The 13,982-nt window shown below is 38.8% G+C and overlaps 1 protein-coding gene across 1 annotated transcript in view; it reads left to right on the top strand.

The window, feature by feature from the left end:
• The first annotated feature begins 1,933 nt into the window (after positions 1-1,933).
• tmem260 (transmembrane protein 260) overlaps positions 1,934-13,982 on the top strand; it is a 32,148-nt gene continuing 20,099 nt past the window's right edge. The window contains exons 1-3 of the mRNA XM_026285496.1: positions 1,934-2,517; positions 7,065-7,096; positions 9,156-9,307. Of these exons, the coding sequence (XP_026141281.1) occupies positions 2,412-2,517; positions 7,065-7,096; positions 9,156-9,307 (290 nt within the window). The 5' untranslated portion in view covers positions 1,934-2,411. The remainder of the gene's footprint in view (positions 2,518-7,064; positions 7,097-9,155; positions 9,308-13,982) is intronic.

Here is a 13,982-nt window from a genome sequence, read left to right as displayed (position 1 = left end):
ATACTTTTTTATTTTTATTTCAATATCAATGATATAATAAAGTAATAAAACACACACACACACACATTTTAGAGATGTAAGTAAAGGGGCAAACTAAATTAAGGAAAAATATAACAGCATTGTTTACTAGTTACCAACGTTTACCTTGACAAAGGCTATTTTGTTTTGCCAAAACAAATTTTTTACTTTATATTAATGATATAAATCCTTTACATAATTTGTATACACTCTGTGATTGTGTAACATAGGGGATTTATAAATTTTTTGGGTGGTATTTTTCTGTATCTTTATCCTGTTAATATTGTAAATGAAGAAAAATGACTCATACTTGCATTAAACCTGGAAAACAAACCCCTGAACTTCCAGAACAGCAGATTTATCCGTTACAGATTGATGCAGAATTAAGACGCACCAGGAATTACCCAGATTAACCTGTCAAAGAAAAAAAAGACTAAGCCTGCTCCTTTAACATTTCAACCCAAATGAATAATTCTCACATTCCTTGCATTTGAATTGCATGAATACTGCACTCTAATCAACTCTTAGTTTTTATCCTCTCTATATAAATATATCTAGCATACATTTAGTACTGCAAATGGCTGGTAAAGTATCTACTATTTTTACGGCTCATGTAATTGCCATCAACGTTTGTCTCTTTTATTTGGAGCCGTATATTGCAAAAAAATTTATTGTAAATTTAATTATGTGCATGCAATTTCTCGCTTTGCGGCTTAGAGAGAAAACTATATACATTAAAGTCTGCTTTTGTACATTCGTTTAAGATGACAGGGGTGTGTATTATTCAGGAACATTTCCATGTTATGATTTCACGTTCATTTACACATATAAGCAATTTAAAATGTTTTGAAAGAGCAATCCATCAGTTTTGCTTTTTGGAAGCTGGCTTGTGTATGTGGAGGGCAGACTGTGTGTGTGTGTGTGTGTGTCAGGTAGGTGGTTGAACCGGTGATTAGACAGTAGGGACGGTAGTAAGGGGGGAGCGTAGAGGATTATGAACTCGGAGGTGCTGACACATCTCTGCCTCTCAGAGCTCTCAATTTAGTCAAGGATCAGACTCACTTTAGATGGTGGAGGATTAATGATCAGTCTAGCATGACATTTTTATGAGGGTAACCTTTCCTCTCGTCAGGCTCTGAAGGGTCTCGTACTACATCCACATCTCCGACTGCCACCAGAAGCACTTTTACTGCAACAAACTGTACAGATTGTGCAGGACTAATCATTTCAGCTCTGAAGCCTGATTGAAGGCTCAGGAAAATAAAGAGAAAATAATCATTCAAGGAAGCTAATTAAAAGTGTGTGTAAGCATGCAGTCAGGGCAGATGTCTTATTTCATCTGACACTAATTCAAATAACAGACTGAAGTTTTGTCCAATGTATTTTTAATGTTTAATGATCCACATCAAGTTACCAGCTGCAGTTACTGTTATTAAACTATAATAAAACAATATATATATATATATATATATATATATATATATATATATATATATATGCCTTTTTTGATCATGGTAACGATTAATAATGATTAATAGTAACAGAAACACTTTTTGTAAGAGTATATAGTAAAGAAATCATAATCGTAGGCAGAGTTTACACATCACTAGATTATAATGGGATTAAAACCTAAAACAACTTGCCTACCTCACATAAAAAAATTAAATAAAGATATCAGAAAAACACTATATTAACAAGTCTTCAGTTAGTTAACTTATTAGCTTTTTTCCTCGGAAAGTAAGAAAGAAAAAATTAAAGACAATGAAAACGTATTTGAAAGCTTATATACAGTGTTTAATAGAGATCCCATATTTATTTGTTATGATTTAGCAATTTGCGCTATACAAAAGAACTACAGTAAATATGGTAATTTTGCCGGAAACTACGGTTACTATGGTAATTTTTTTTAACCAGCACTTCAACAAATCCCGCCCAACCAGGAAGTGAAATCCAGTCTTTCCTCGAGTCCAGATGGAAAAAGTCAAAAGATCAACAGTGCAGATGTAGCTTGAATGCAGTCAGCGAGATGTTGTCACGATTGTGTCGCAGCGAAGACTAAATCGAGTTCTGCTGCGATATTAATATACTTCATTTTGCGCAAACGCCGATGTTAAGAGCAGCATCTGCAATGCTATCGAAATAACTGCTGCCAAAGGGATAGCGGGTAACTTTATAACGATAACGTTGTTATTTTAAAACCTTACCTCGATGATACGGCTTCCGTTTATTGGTTACATCCGATAATAAACATGTAAGTTGTTTACCGGAATATTTTGAGGACGCGCCGTTTGCAAACGAGGCGCGCGAAACGAATGGCTCTGGAGACACGTTGAGCAAACGTGAAATATGCGTGAAATTTCAAATAGCTAACAGTAACATAGAAGAGGTGTGGAATGTCGTCGGAGAGGTTGAGTTGGACCCTGACGGGAGCGACGGTGGCGTGTGTTTTGGCGGTGTATGTGGCCTCTGCCCCGCGCGCGGTGTCCGGAGGAGACTCAGGTAGGACTGCAGTTAGTCACGTGGGTCTGTGTTTGTGTCACATGCAGCCTATCACAGAACAGCATATTGTAAGATCACACACACCACAAGACATGAAGCTTTTGCAAATATACACTGCATGAGACCTGTTGAGATTGTTATTAATCTTTCTGAACACCTGACTAAATCCAGCACCGCTAGAGGAACCCCAAAAATATTTGGAACTCAAGTCACACCTGATTTATACAGTATGAACATCATATTATAACAACAACAGATTACACCAAGTGATGCTTATTTTAAAGTAGGATAGCATAAGCTAAACTTTTTGTTAGACACTAGATATTGGATATTTTCTGGATGTGAAATGTATTAAAAAATATATATCTTTAATATATTCATTTACAGATGCGATTATAATATTTTGGAATTATTCACTTCAGACATTATGAACTCAAGGGAAGGTTATCTACTGCTGGGTCAGACTGAAAGAGTGTCAGTCCTTCTCAAAGCTCTCAAGAGAACAGAAATACTAATCTCTCTGGAATGACGTCAGAGCATTAATCAGGAGAGAGAGATGACTTCTGTACATGATGATATTAATGCTCTGCAGGATTGGAGAAAACATGAAGAGGATTGTGTTCGTGTCAGATGTAATGAATCATGTATAATGAAATAATGTAACTGTTTAGGCAGCTTTTTTATAATTTAGCAGTTTGTGATTAATTATTATATTAAGGTTTTTTTTCTGTTTTGTTAGTCCTCCTATCCTCCCATGTAATTTCTATTAGGAACAGTTATTTAATGCTTGCAATTTGTTTTAAGCAATCCCATTAATGCAAAGGTAGAGTTACTCTTGCAGACATAGTACTGCTAGGTTTTGTTTTTATTATCAGAATTAAGTAAAACAAGAAAAATCATAATGGGGATACAAATCTCCTAATATCATAATGAAGAAAGAACTTAATTAATTGTTTCATTTTTTAAAAGAAGGTTTTATAAGAAAGTTTCCAAACATTTTCTAACATTACATGGTTTCATATTTTACTATTATTTTTTTATAAAATGCTTAATAAAAATCTGTAAATGATAGCATAAAGAGGATGCCTGCAGACCCTCATGTTTGTATAATACAAGGTCAAGATGTTTCTTAAAATATCAAATAAAATATCAAAATTTTAATATTAATAATTCATGAATAGGTTAATTAACTTTATAAAGTTAATAATTCATTATACTTATTTTCTTCCTTGAAATTGATAAATAGATAATAATGTTTACAGATTATTAATATGTGAATACTCACATGTTTTCACATTGAAAGGAAAATATAATTCAGATTATTATTTATTTTAAAGGTATAAAACCTTTCAAAAACTACAAGAACCCAACATACATACAAAGTGCATTTGTAAGAACTTCGCACATGTGTTTTAAACTAGATTTTTATAAGACTCTTGCTTCTCTTTGATGTGTACTCTTATTAACCCATAGACGCATTGCAGCACATTATTTTTTAAAAGATGCCCAATAGCAGCCATATTCAATAATGGGGAGACAAAAAGAAATGTTTTCTTCTGAGGAAGGGGGTGGGTGTGCAAACAACAAGCTGCTGTTCTGTGAGCTTTACAGCATGTGCACGGGTGTGCAGGGTGGCTTTTGGAGGCTTTTAGGGGGATGGGGGGCTGCAAGACGCTGTTTGGGGCTTACAGAGAGAGAGAAAAAAAATCAGCCAACCCCTTAAGCGTGGCGTTTCGGGACATTGCAGGATGCCGGCGTGATAGCGCCAGCTGAATGCTCGGCAGAAATTCTCCAGGTCTCCGTCTCGCAGTCCTAATCCCTTTAGGTGTGCTGCGCCCCGGAGAGGCTGAGCGGGCGCCCTGCGGGACCGCTGTTGTCTAGGAATGCGAGTGTGGAAATGATGAGGATTATGAGTGGAAAAAAGACGGCTGTGGGTGCCCGATGCTGTGCTATCACCGAGACACTTCGCTGTCCTGCACTCAACTGAGTTTGCGCCACTTTCCCCGTTTTGCCCTCCCTCTTTGAGACCAGGCTCTGTATAGGGGTCTAGAGACAGCACTGCAGTGTGTGAATGAAATTGGGAATGTATAACAGAGAAATTTTGATTACAGGGAGATCCACATGCTTTGAAATGCGGTAGACCTGGCTTCACCACGTGTGGATCTATTTCTATTCTAAACGAGAGTGTGAAAGCAGAGAAAATTCAACCGCTGAAGTATGAGGGGTCTGCACCTTCAGATAGAGGACTTCCAACATGACAACAAAAACAGACGACCACTAGTGATACGCAGAAAGTGCCAGTTAACAATTGCAAAATTTTGTGATGCACTGAACATTTCATATTGCATCAGAGAGCACAGATTATAGGATTTTACAGTGTTTAGCTAAGTATTGCATCAGGTAGCATTGCTTAGATTTATATAACAGGCCAAAAACATTTGGGATTAGTAGGCGAAAGGACTTTTTGCCCATTCATTTCTGAACTGCAGTTTAAATACAATTTATTTTTGGTTTGTAGATTTCTAGATTTTGATCAGTCCTACATTTTTGGCACCCTTAAAGCATTTTTCTCTCCCAAAACTCACTTATTTTTTATGTATGTCCTGTAATGAGCTGGATTACACATCATTTGTAGGCCTGGAAAAGGAATGGAAATGAATAACATTTCAACAAGTCAATAATATACACTGTCCAAAATACAGTTATATTATTAAATAGTATTACAATTTAAAATAATAATTGTTAATAATAGTTCATTGTTGTTGTTGTTGTTATTATTACCGTAATTCCTCAAATAAAAGCCGGGGCCTTTATTTACCTGAACTACAGAAGGTAACAGGCCTTTATTTCTAATTCCATCTGTTTGATAAATATTAGCACAGAATCAGTTCAGAATCAATCACCAAAAGAATCAGTTCGGTTCAGACGCGTTCTGTGTGTCAGTCTGCTTCACGCTGAATCACACATGTGCAGTATCATCAGCTCCTTGTTTCTCGAATCAAACACGTCTGACAGAAACAGTTCTCGGTTCAGTGTACTGATGTTCTTGACTCGAGAATGAGAAACGCTCCGGCGGTGGGCGTGTACGTTCGTTATCTGGCTCTGCTGCCTTTATTTAAGACAGGCATTTATTTGGCCCGGCATTTATTTGACTACCGGTTTTTATTTGAGGAATTACGGTATTATTATATTTTAATCTACAGTATTAAAAAATTTCTGATGGTAAAGCTGAATTTTCAGTATCATTACTCCAGTCTTCAGTGTCACATGATCCTTCAGAAATCATTCTAATTTTCTGATTTGCTGCTCAAGAAACATTCCTAATTTTTTTATCAATGTTGAAAACCCTTATTATTTTGTGGATTTCAGATTTCATGTATTTACATTTTTTTTGTTTACTATTTATTTATTTATTAGAAAGTTCAAAAGAACAGTTTATAAATCTTTTGTAACTTTATAAATGCCTTCTTTCACTTTGATCAATTGAATGCATTGTTGCTGAATAAAAGTTTAATGAATTAATTACATTTATCTTTTATTTAGAAGCGTTTTTTTTGTGTGGCTGTCTCTTTAAATGCAAATGAGCTGCTGCTCTCCGCCCCTTTTTCCAGATTAGGGCTGTGCCTTTACAGGTCATACCTGCTGAAAAAACCCCATCTGTTTTGGTTCTGATGATTATCATTTTTATTGCACTGCAATCATGCGTATTAAACAATATGAGTTTAAACTTCTGATATACAGTTTTCTCAGTGTATATATAATGTAATATTATAATGAGATTGCTCCGTCACCAAGGAAGCGAAATCTGACGCGCTCGTTTTTTTCAGTTGCTTGTTGGAAAAGGCCAAAAGAAAGTTACTGGGATAACCTTTTTCACGTTTCCTTGGTCGGTAGACGGACAGGACCTGACTATAGCACTTAAAACCTGGAAAAGTCAGAGTTTCATGATATTTCACCTAGTTTGATATTGTTAATAAACTACCATTAATGAATGCATTAACACATTTGATTACATGTATAGATATTCAAATTTTAATATTTTGGTTTGCCACTTGATGTGAATTCTAGGTCCTTAAGTCAAACCAGCTGAGACAATATTTAGCCATATTTCATCTTCACCAACTGTATGCATCAATAATGTTGTGAGAGGAAACACACCGATGTTCTTAAGATCTCAGTCACTGGTAGGGTTTTAGAGGGAGCTTTTTGCATGCGTGTGGCTATGTGTTGAGGGACTCCGTGTACGGCACACAGCGATGGATGGGGCTCTGCGCGTGCACCTTGAGTATTGGAAGATGTGAATACATTAGCCTGTGTATGTGTGCGTCTGTCTGCTCGGGGATCAGGGGAGCCGTGTGCGATGGAAGAGAATGAGCGTGTCGCTTAGGAAATGTCACACTGGGAAGATTTTGCAGGTTTTGATCCAAGCAAATTAATGCAAAACCCAGTGCAAGTATTTGATTTGGGAAAACTTTCAGGAGCGGACTTGTCTCTTAATAATAATTATTGGGTTTACATTAATTTCCCTCTGTGTTTTTCTACCACAGGAGAGCTGATCACTGCTGCTTGTGAGCTGGGGGTAAGCATTAGCTGCATTGTTTAATCAATCCACTCATTAACTCTTATAAGCATTAAGGAAGTTTAATTAAGTATGGGGGGAGAAGAAAGATGATTAATTTACTTTTCAGGCCACAGGTTCTTTTATCCTCCCTTCTTTTCTGTGCACTTCTTTTTTAACTAACTTAGGACGAGAGAATGCTATAATTTGCAACCCTGTTCTTCAAATCCAATTAGACTGAATGGTTAGGCGATGGCTTTTGTAAGCTTCGCCTTATGTACGGTATAAGGCTTATTATACTCAACCCCTCTCCTTTTTGTGCATGCGTGTGTGCGCGTGTGTAAGCCGCAAAGAATGAACTAAATCGGGTTAACAGTTATAATAAGTTTTATTATTTAATAAAGTTTATTACGCCGCCGCGATCCTTTTAGGGAGGCTGTGTCGGTGTCACTATGCCAGTAATCTCTCCCTCTGTCCGTGTGGCCTGTCTGTCTGCGGCTCTCCCCAGGGTCAGAGGGCTCTCTTCGGGCCGCGGGCCCTCCCTTCCTGCTCCCTTGAGCTGTGGATCTTTTTTCCTTTAAACTCCTCTTCGCAGGACTGCCCCCTACCGCGTGTTCTGCCTTCTTCCGGCATGCCACACACGCTTCCAGACCCGGTGACGCCTCGGCGTGCCTTTCCATGCTGTTGGCATTTCAGCGGTGCAGGCATTTCAGCCACACGCGTCACACATCACTTGCACTGTCACACACCTTGCTGGCACTTCCAAGTGTGCCCTTCGCGCCCCTGCCATCTGCTTTCCATACTGTCTCTCTCTCTTTTTTTTGTCCTGTGTCTGTCCCCCCTCCCAGGCCTCTCCGTTCCTCTCTGCCTTGACCTCTCTTGCTTGTCTTCAAGCTGTCTGTTCGTTCTGTATTACAGACATTTAGCAGTGTTTGGGGAAGCTATGTAGCTGATGTTAAGCTAAGTGGCTACCAATGCTAGTTGACCAAGTTCCTTTTAACCGATGCCTATTTAGTGTGCAAAATTACAAAATGCATTTTTTTTCCGAAATATGTTTTTGTTCATTCAATTTCCTTTTCATGTTAAATATAGTAAATTGAGAATACATGTTTGGAAATATGGAAATATGATTTATGATCCAGACAAAATCTTTTGTGTGCATAATAGGCAGGTCACAAAACCCTGAGGAGAACCCTGGTGGCTAAGCAAATGACAAATGTCAGAATTGTGAGATATAAACATGCAGTTCATACATTTGCAAGATGTGAGAAAAGCACATTTTAAAATGAGTTTAAAAAGCTGTGCAACTATTGACAACACTGACTGCAATGAAATAACCCCCCCCCCCCCATAAAGCTATGTGCAAAATGCATTAATGTTGCAACTATATTTTGTTTCCTAAAATTCTTTTTTCATCCTGGAGCTCTTTGCAGCTCCTTAAGGGGCCACAAACCCTAATTTGTAATCCCCTGGATTAGACAATGGATCTAGTTTCTCCTGGGTGTGTTTTTATTTGTCAATAATATATAGTTAAGTGAGTTTTAAGTTACTTTTAGTTACTTCACGACACTGACTTACTGAACTCACAGTTCACCAAACCTGTCTTACAAGGACTTCAGCCTTACGAAATTGTTTGGAGGGATCAATTGACTGGGACCCTCTCTTCTGCTTTGATCTTGAACCTCACACAAGCTTTTACACATCCACTTGTCCACCGAGTTTCCAATCCATCCCTCAAACAAGCTCTTCTCGGAGACGTTTCCTTGCTCTTCGCTCTAGTGTGCAGCGTTTCTCAGCCTGCTGTGCCTGTGTGTGTTATCAGGCCACTAGGAGTGAGACAGCCTTTAATAGCTCTAGTCCTTATCGCTCCTTAGGGGACTTAGTGCCTAATTGCTGGGAAGGCAAGGAGACAGGGAGGGGGAGGACAGTGTGATGCTGTAACCCACAAAAGTAAGGTCTGCCTTTGAAAGCTGAACTGTATGCTGATGGGTGGTGTGAGAAGGGGAGGGGGGGATACTAGATTCTGTTGCTGTTATCAGAGTGTTTATGTGAGTGAGTTTACAGCTGTGTTTTCCCCCAGGTGGCCCATCCTCCAGGATACCCACTCTTCACCATGTTGTCCTCTCTGATGCTCTTGCTGCTGCCTCTCAGCTCTCCGGCACACAGTATCAATGTCCTGTGCGCTGTCTTTGGAGCCGGGGCCAGTGGAGCCCTCTGCTTCACTGTCTGCAGGTAGGCCACTATCGGACTATTAAACCAAATTTAAAATATTCATTGCAAATTCTAAAGCATTCCAGGTTTACTTTTTTTTTTAGCTTTTTTTAATGTAACATGTTCAATGTTATTTTATATTAATATTTTACTCATTACTTTAGTGAATATATATATATATATATATATATATATATATATATATATATATATATATATATTAGGGCTGCCCCCTAATAGTCGCTTAGTCGTAGAAAAAAAGTCCACAGATAAGGATTTAAAAGCTGGTCTGTGTTAATACAGTACATCAGGCAGGACATACAAACATTTGTCAGTCAATGACCTACAATATGGCTTATCTTCTGAAATGATTATTAGCAACAAGTATTGGCCGCTCAATCTAATGTTAACCTTGAAAAACATGCGCTATTCAAGTGTGTGGAAGCTGACCAGTAGCACGTTCACTGCAGGTCAGATGGAGGCGCTGGTGCGGTCACTTGTTTTTAAAATATTTCATCATTTGTGCCCATACAGATAAGAGTAATAGTTATTTTGAGTCTGTAAAGACTCTGTTTATTGGAGTGGGCTCATAATAACAACAAAGCATTGCACTTTTGTAAAATAGTGAAAGCAAACAGGATGCGCTTTCTGCCATCTTGATCTGAACTTGAATGCTAAACTCTGTATACTTGCCTACATTCATTAATGTCTACTTTTAAATAGGGATGTGCACGGATAGTCGAACACTCGAATATTCGTTCTGCTTTAATTATTCGTTAAATAAAAGTGATATTCGAATTTCGCCAAAAAAAAAAAGTTCACAATAAAACCTAATTTGATCACTTTCTGTGATTCTCCACGGCATATTTGAAGATATATGCAAGTAAAAAATAATTAATGAATGAATAAGGGGCCGTTCACATATTGCGCCTAAAAACGCGTGGAAAACGCTAGGCGAGCCGCTTTCACCTTCTTTCCAAAGCACTCAGGCAGAAGCGCTCCTGAGGCATCTGCCAATGACGCGCTCTCTCCATGAAGATGCAGAAATTTCAGGAAAGGATTGCAGCACAAAAAATCGCTTTCAGTAGCCCTGCTACTAAATTTATTTCAAATTGGCAATCCATATACAGCTATGATTAGGTGTTCCTTCATCTTAGCTGAGCTTTCAACGTTGTTATGGGAAAGGATGAAGCTGAATGTTTAGTTCTTGTCACATGATCTGCGGTGAGCTTGCGGCATTATGAAAAGTTGAGATGTTTTTAACTCGATGCTGTGGGGACGCGCCTGGAAAAAATGCTTCCATTATGAGCATGCATACCGCGCGCCTACATTGGAAATGACGAACTTGAGCATGCAAAAGACGTGGTATGTGAACGACCCCTAAGAACTGCGGTCTTCTACAGTACTTCAAATATGCCGTGGAGAATCACAGAAAGTGACCGAATTCAAGAACATTGTTGCGGTATCTCTCAAGCAACGAATAAACACCACTAACTTGGAGAACGCAGTGAAAACTCCTCTTCTCGCGTCTGCCCTAGACCCCCGACACAAACATCTCAGGTTTTTCGATGAAAACATGAGAAGTAAGAAAAAAAACCTTTTTTGAACATTATCAGAACATTTTCCTTGATGCGGGTGGTGTGGATGCAGCCGCCGCCACCACCAAAGATGAAGAGGATGCAATGCCCACTCGTCGGAAAAGGCTGAGCCAGTTCTTCAGCGATGATTACAGAGAGTCCAGCCGAGACGAGTGGGAACAGTTCTTGCTGGAGACATGTATTCCACCAGATGAGGATCCCATTCAGTGGTGAAACGAAAACACGAAGCACTTCACAAAACTTATTCGCTTAGCACACCTTTATTTGTGAGTTCCGCCAACGTCTGTGCCGTCAGAGCGCGTTTTCTCCGCGGCCGGCCGTATTGTTAACCGACTAAGGAGCCGACTTTCCCCTGATCATGTTTACATGCCTGTGTTACTTAACAAGAACATGTAAAACAATAGAAAAAAAAAGAAAAAAAGATTTGCTGACAGTTTCACAGTTAAGTGTAGGCTACGTTCTACAATAGCCTAATTGCTGCAGGCTGCTTTAAGTTTTTTTTCGTTCACTTTTTTTTTTTTTTTTTTTGGTTTAATCTGTACTTTTGTTTGTTTGCACGCAGTGTTAAAGGTTTTCAGCTACAAAACACAATGTGTAATGTTCAAGCTTATCGTGTGTAAGCTTGTTCAAAATGACGGAAACAATAAATGTTGCTGAAAAATAACGTCTGTCTCATTAAACTTAATTTAAATAAACGAATATTCGAATATTCGTTTTTTGTGAGCTCATATATTCGAATGTGATATTTGCGGAAAACGCCCATCTAATAGAAATTTGGTTCCCCCAGTGAACTAACTCCCTTATTTTGTGATTAGAGTAAGATGTTCTGACATTAACTGCCATCCTAGTCATGGAGTTCAGTCTGTAGAAAATTGGTCTAAACAGGCAGTAGTTGCTGCATGTATTTTAATGTCTACACGTGACATTTACCAACACATGCCCTCACTCAGCTGAGTTTGTGAGCCAAGCTGACCAAAGATTTGGCTGCAGTTACATGTCCAATGCAACCTCTGCTCTTAAGCCTCAAAGGATTTTGATCCAATTTTGGATTACAGCAACCAAAAAAGTCATTTCCTTTGGCCCCCGCAACCCATCCTCCTCCTGTGGCTGATGGCAATGAGGATTTTGTTGCATACGTACACACACACACACACACACACACACACACACACACACACACACACACACACACACACATTCATACAAACCCTCTTAGCTCTTAAGTTTCAGTATATAATCTATGTTTTCAATTGAAAACATAAGCGTAATAGGTTTTGATGGTTATCTGCCTGGGCTTAGGCTGTGGTTTGGCCTCATGTATGTCTGTTGGGCTCAGAGCAGTAGCTGGCAGGCTTGAGATGCCAGGACTGGGAGGAGGGAGTGTTTTAGGGGTTTCAGAGCTTCCGGCACAGTCTGGGACACCCTTCTGGGTTGGCATTGGGGTCCTTAGGTGCTTCGCCCATGCCCAGTGGTAATGCTGAGGTGGCGTGCCACTCCCAGTAGGAACACTACCGGACAGGCCTGTCCCCAGGCTGCTACCCTGGCACCCAACACCACTCTGAGACTGACCATTTTCTGCCCTATAAGGTCTCTGCTATCTTTAGATTTAAAGAATTTTAGTGTGTGAAGGATTGAATGCCTGTTTGATATATTACTCTGCTGTGTTTTTTTTTTTTTGTGCAATATGTGGGTCAGTGACTGATACTTTTGCATATGTGTATGTATAATGACTGAAGTATATACAAAAATGTCCTGATATCAAAATGAAGAAAAATACTTCAAGTTTTTTGTCATCATTTACTCACTCTCATGCTATTCATAATGCATGGATTTTCTTCTTTTTAAAACAAATATTTTGAAAAATGTTGGTTATAAAACAGTTGCTGCTAGCCATTGACTTAAATTATATGAAAATAAAATACTATGGGAGTCAGTGAGTTTTTTTGTTCAGTAACTGTCAGAACAAAACTCATGCAGGTTTGTAGTCACGTGAGTAACTGAAGACAGAATTTTTCACATTTTTGGGAGAACTATAAGTAAACAACTAGATTTTCCTTCAGTGTTGACACTCTTATACAAAATGTCATTGACTCTATTTATATCTATAATAAATAGATAATAGATCATTCTAAAACACCTGTTAAATTTAGAGAACTCACTACAATGCTGTCCATTTGACATGTTCATTGAGAAATCTCTTTGATGTTCCAAGTTAAATTAGGAAGACAGACTGTTATAAAACGTGTCTCACTTCCCAGACGTAGCACTTCATTTTCCTTTGATTTGTCAATTACTGATTTTTTTAAATGTCATGGCTTGCCACTTTACTTGATTTTATGTTTCTACTATGCATCTGGGAAAGCCTTTGAGGATAGCTGGCATCAATAATAATCATAATCGTTGACTGCATTACAAGCTAGGAAAAATTATTTTGAATGTTCTTAGCATTAAAGGTGTCTCTGTGAACCCTAAAAACAAAAAGTTATGACCAACAGCTGTTGATCATAAATAACAAGAAAGTGAATTAGATGTCAAAGGTGAAACAATATTCGTTTGGTATACGTGCTTTAAAGTTACAAACTGTAAGTAAATATTTTCAATGCTTCAATGCTCAATGACCCCTTTAAAAAATTCCCACCACTCCTTTTGTACAGTCGTAAAGTTGTGTCCTAAAATACTGCCTAGTAAGAACACTTTCAGACCACTTAGCACAATGATTACCTAGCCATTTGTGTAAGTTCATGATGTGGATTACGTAATAGAAGTGGCCGTGGGGTCGACGAAGGTGACTCCACCCATCCTCCTCAGTCCTGGGTCCACTGCACCTGTGAGGGTGCACACCAGCCAAGAGCAGACGGGTCCAGTTCTGCATGCACCAGCTCATATCACAGCTGACCGGGCTCCGGTGCCCACCTGTCCCGGTGCTTTTGTGTCCATATAAGGCACTTTACCATATGGCCATGACTGCGCTTTCGTTACTGGACCCTCACTCGCTCTTAGTCACCCTGTGGCTCTCTACGGTGAGCTGTGTTTATTAACAAGACGGTTGCTTCATGAGAGCAGTACCCATGTTAGAATGTGATAGCCTATGCAAATAT

This window comes from Carassius auratus, chromosome 17 (assembly GCF_003368295.1).
Source record: "Carassius auratus strain Wakin chromosome 17, ASM336829v1, whole genome shotgun sequence".
Taxonomy (NCBI): Eukaryota; Metazoa; Chordata; class Actinopteri; order Cypriniformes; family Cyprinidae; genus Carassius; species Carassius auratus.
This window is presented reverse-complemented; position numbering and strand designations above follow the sequence as displayed.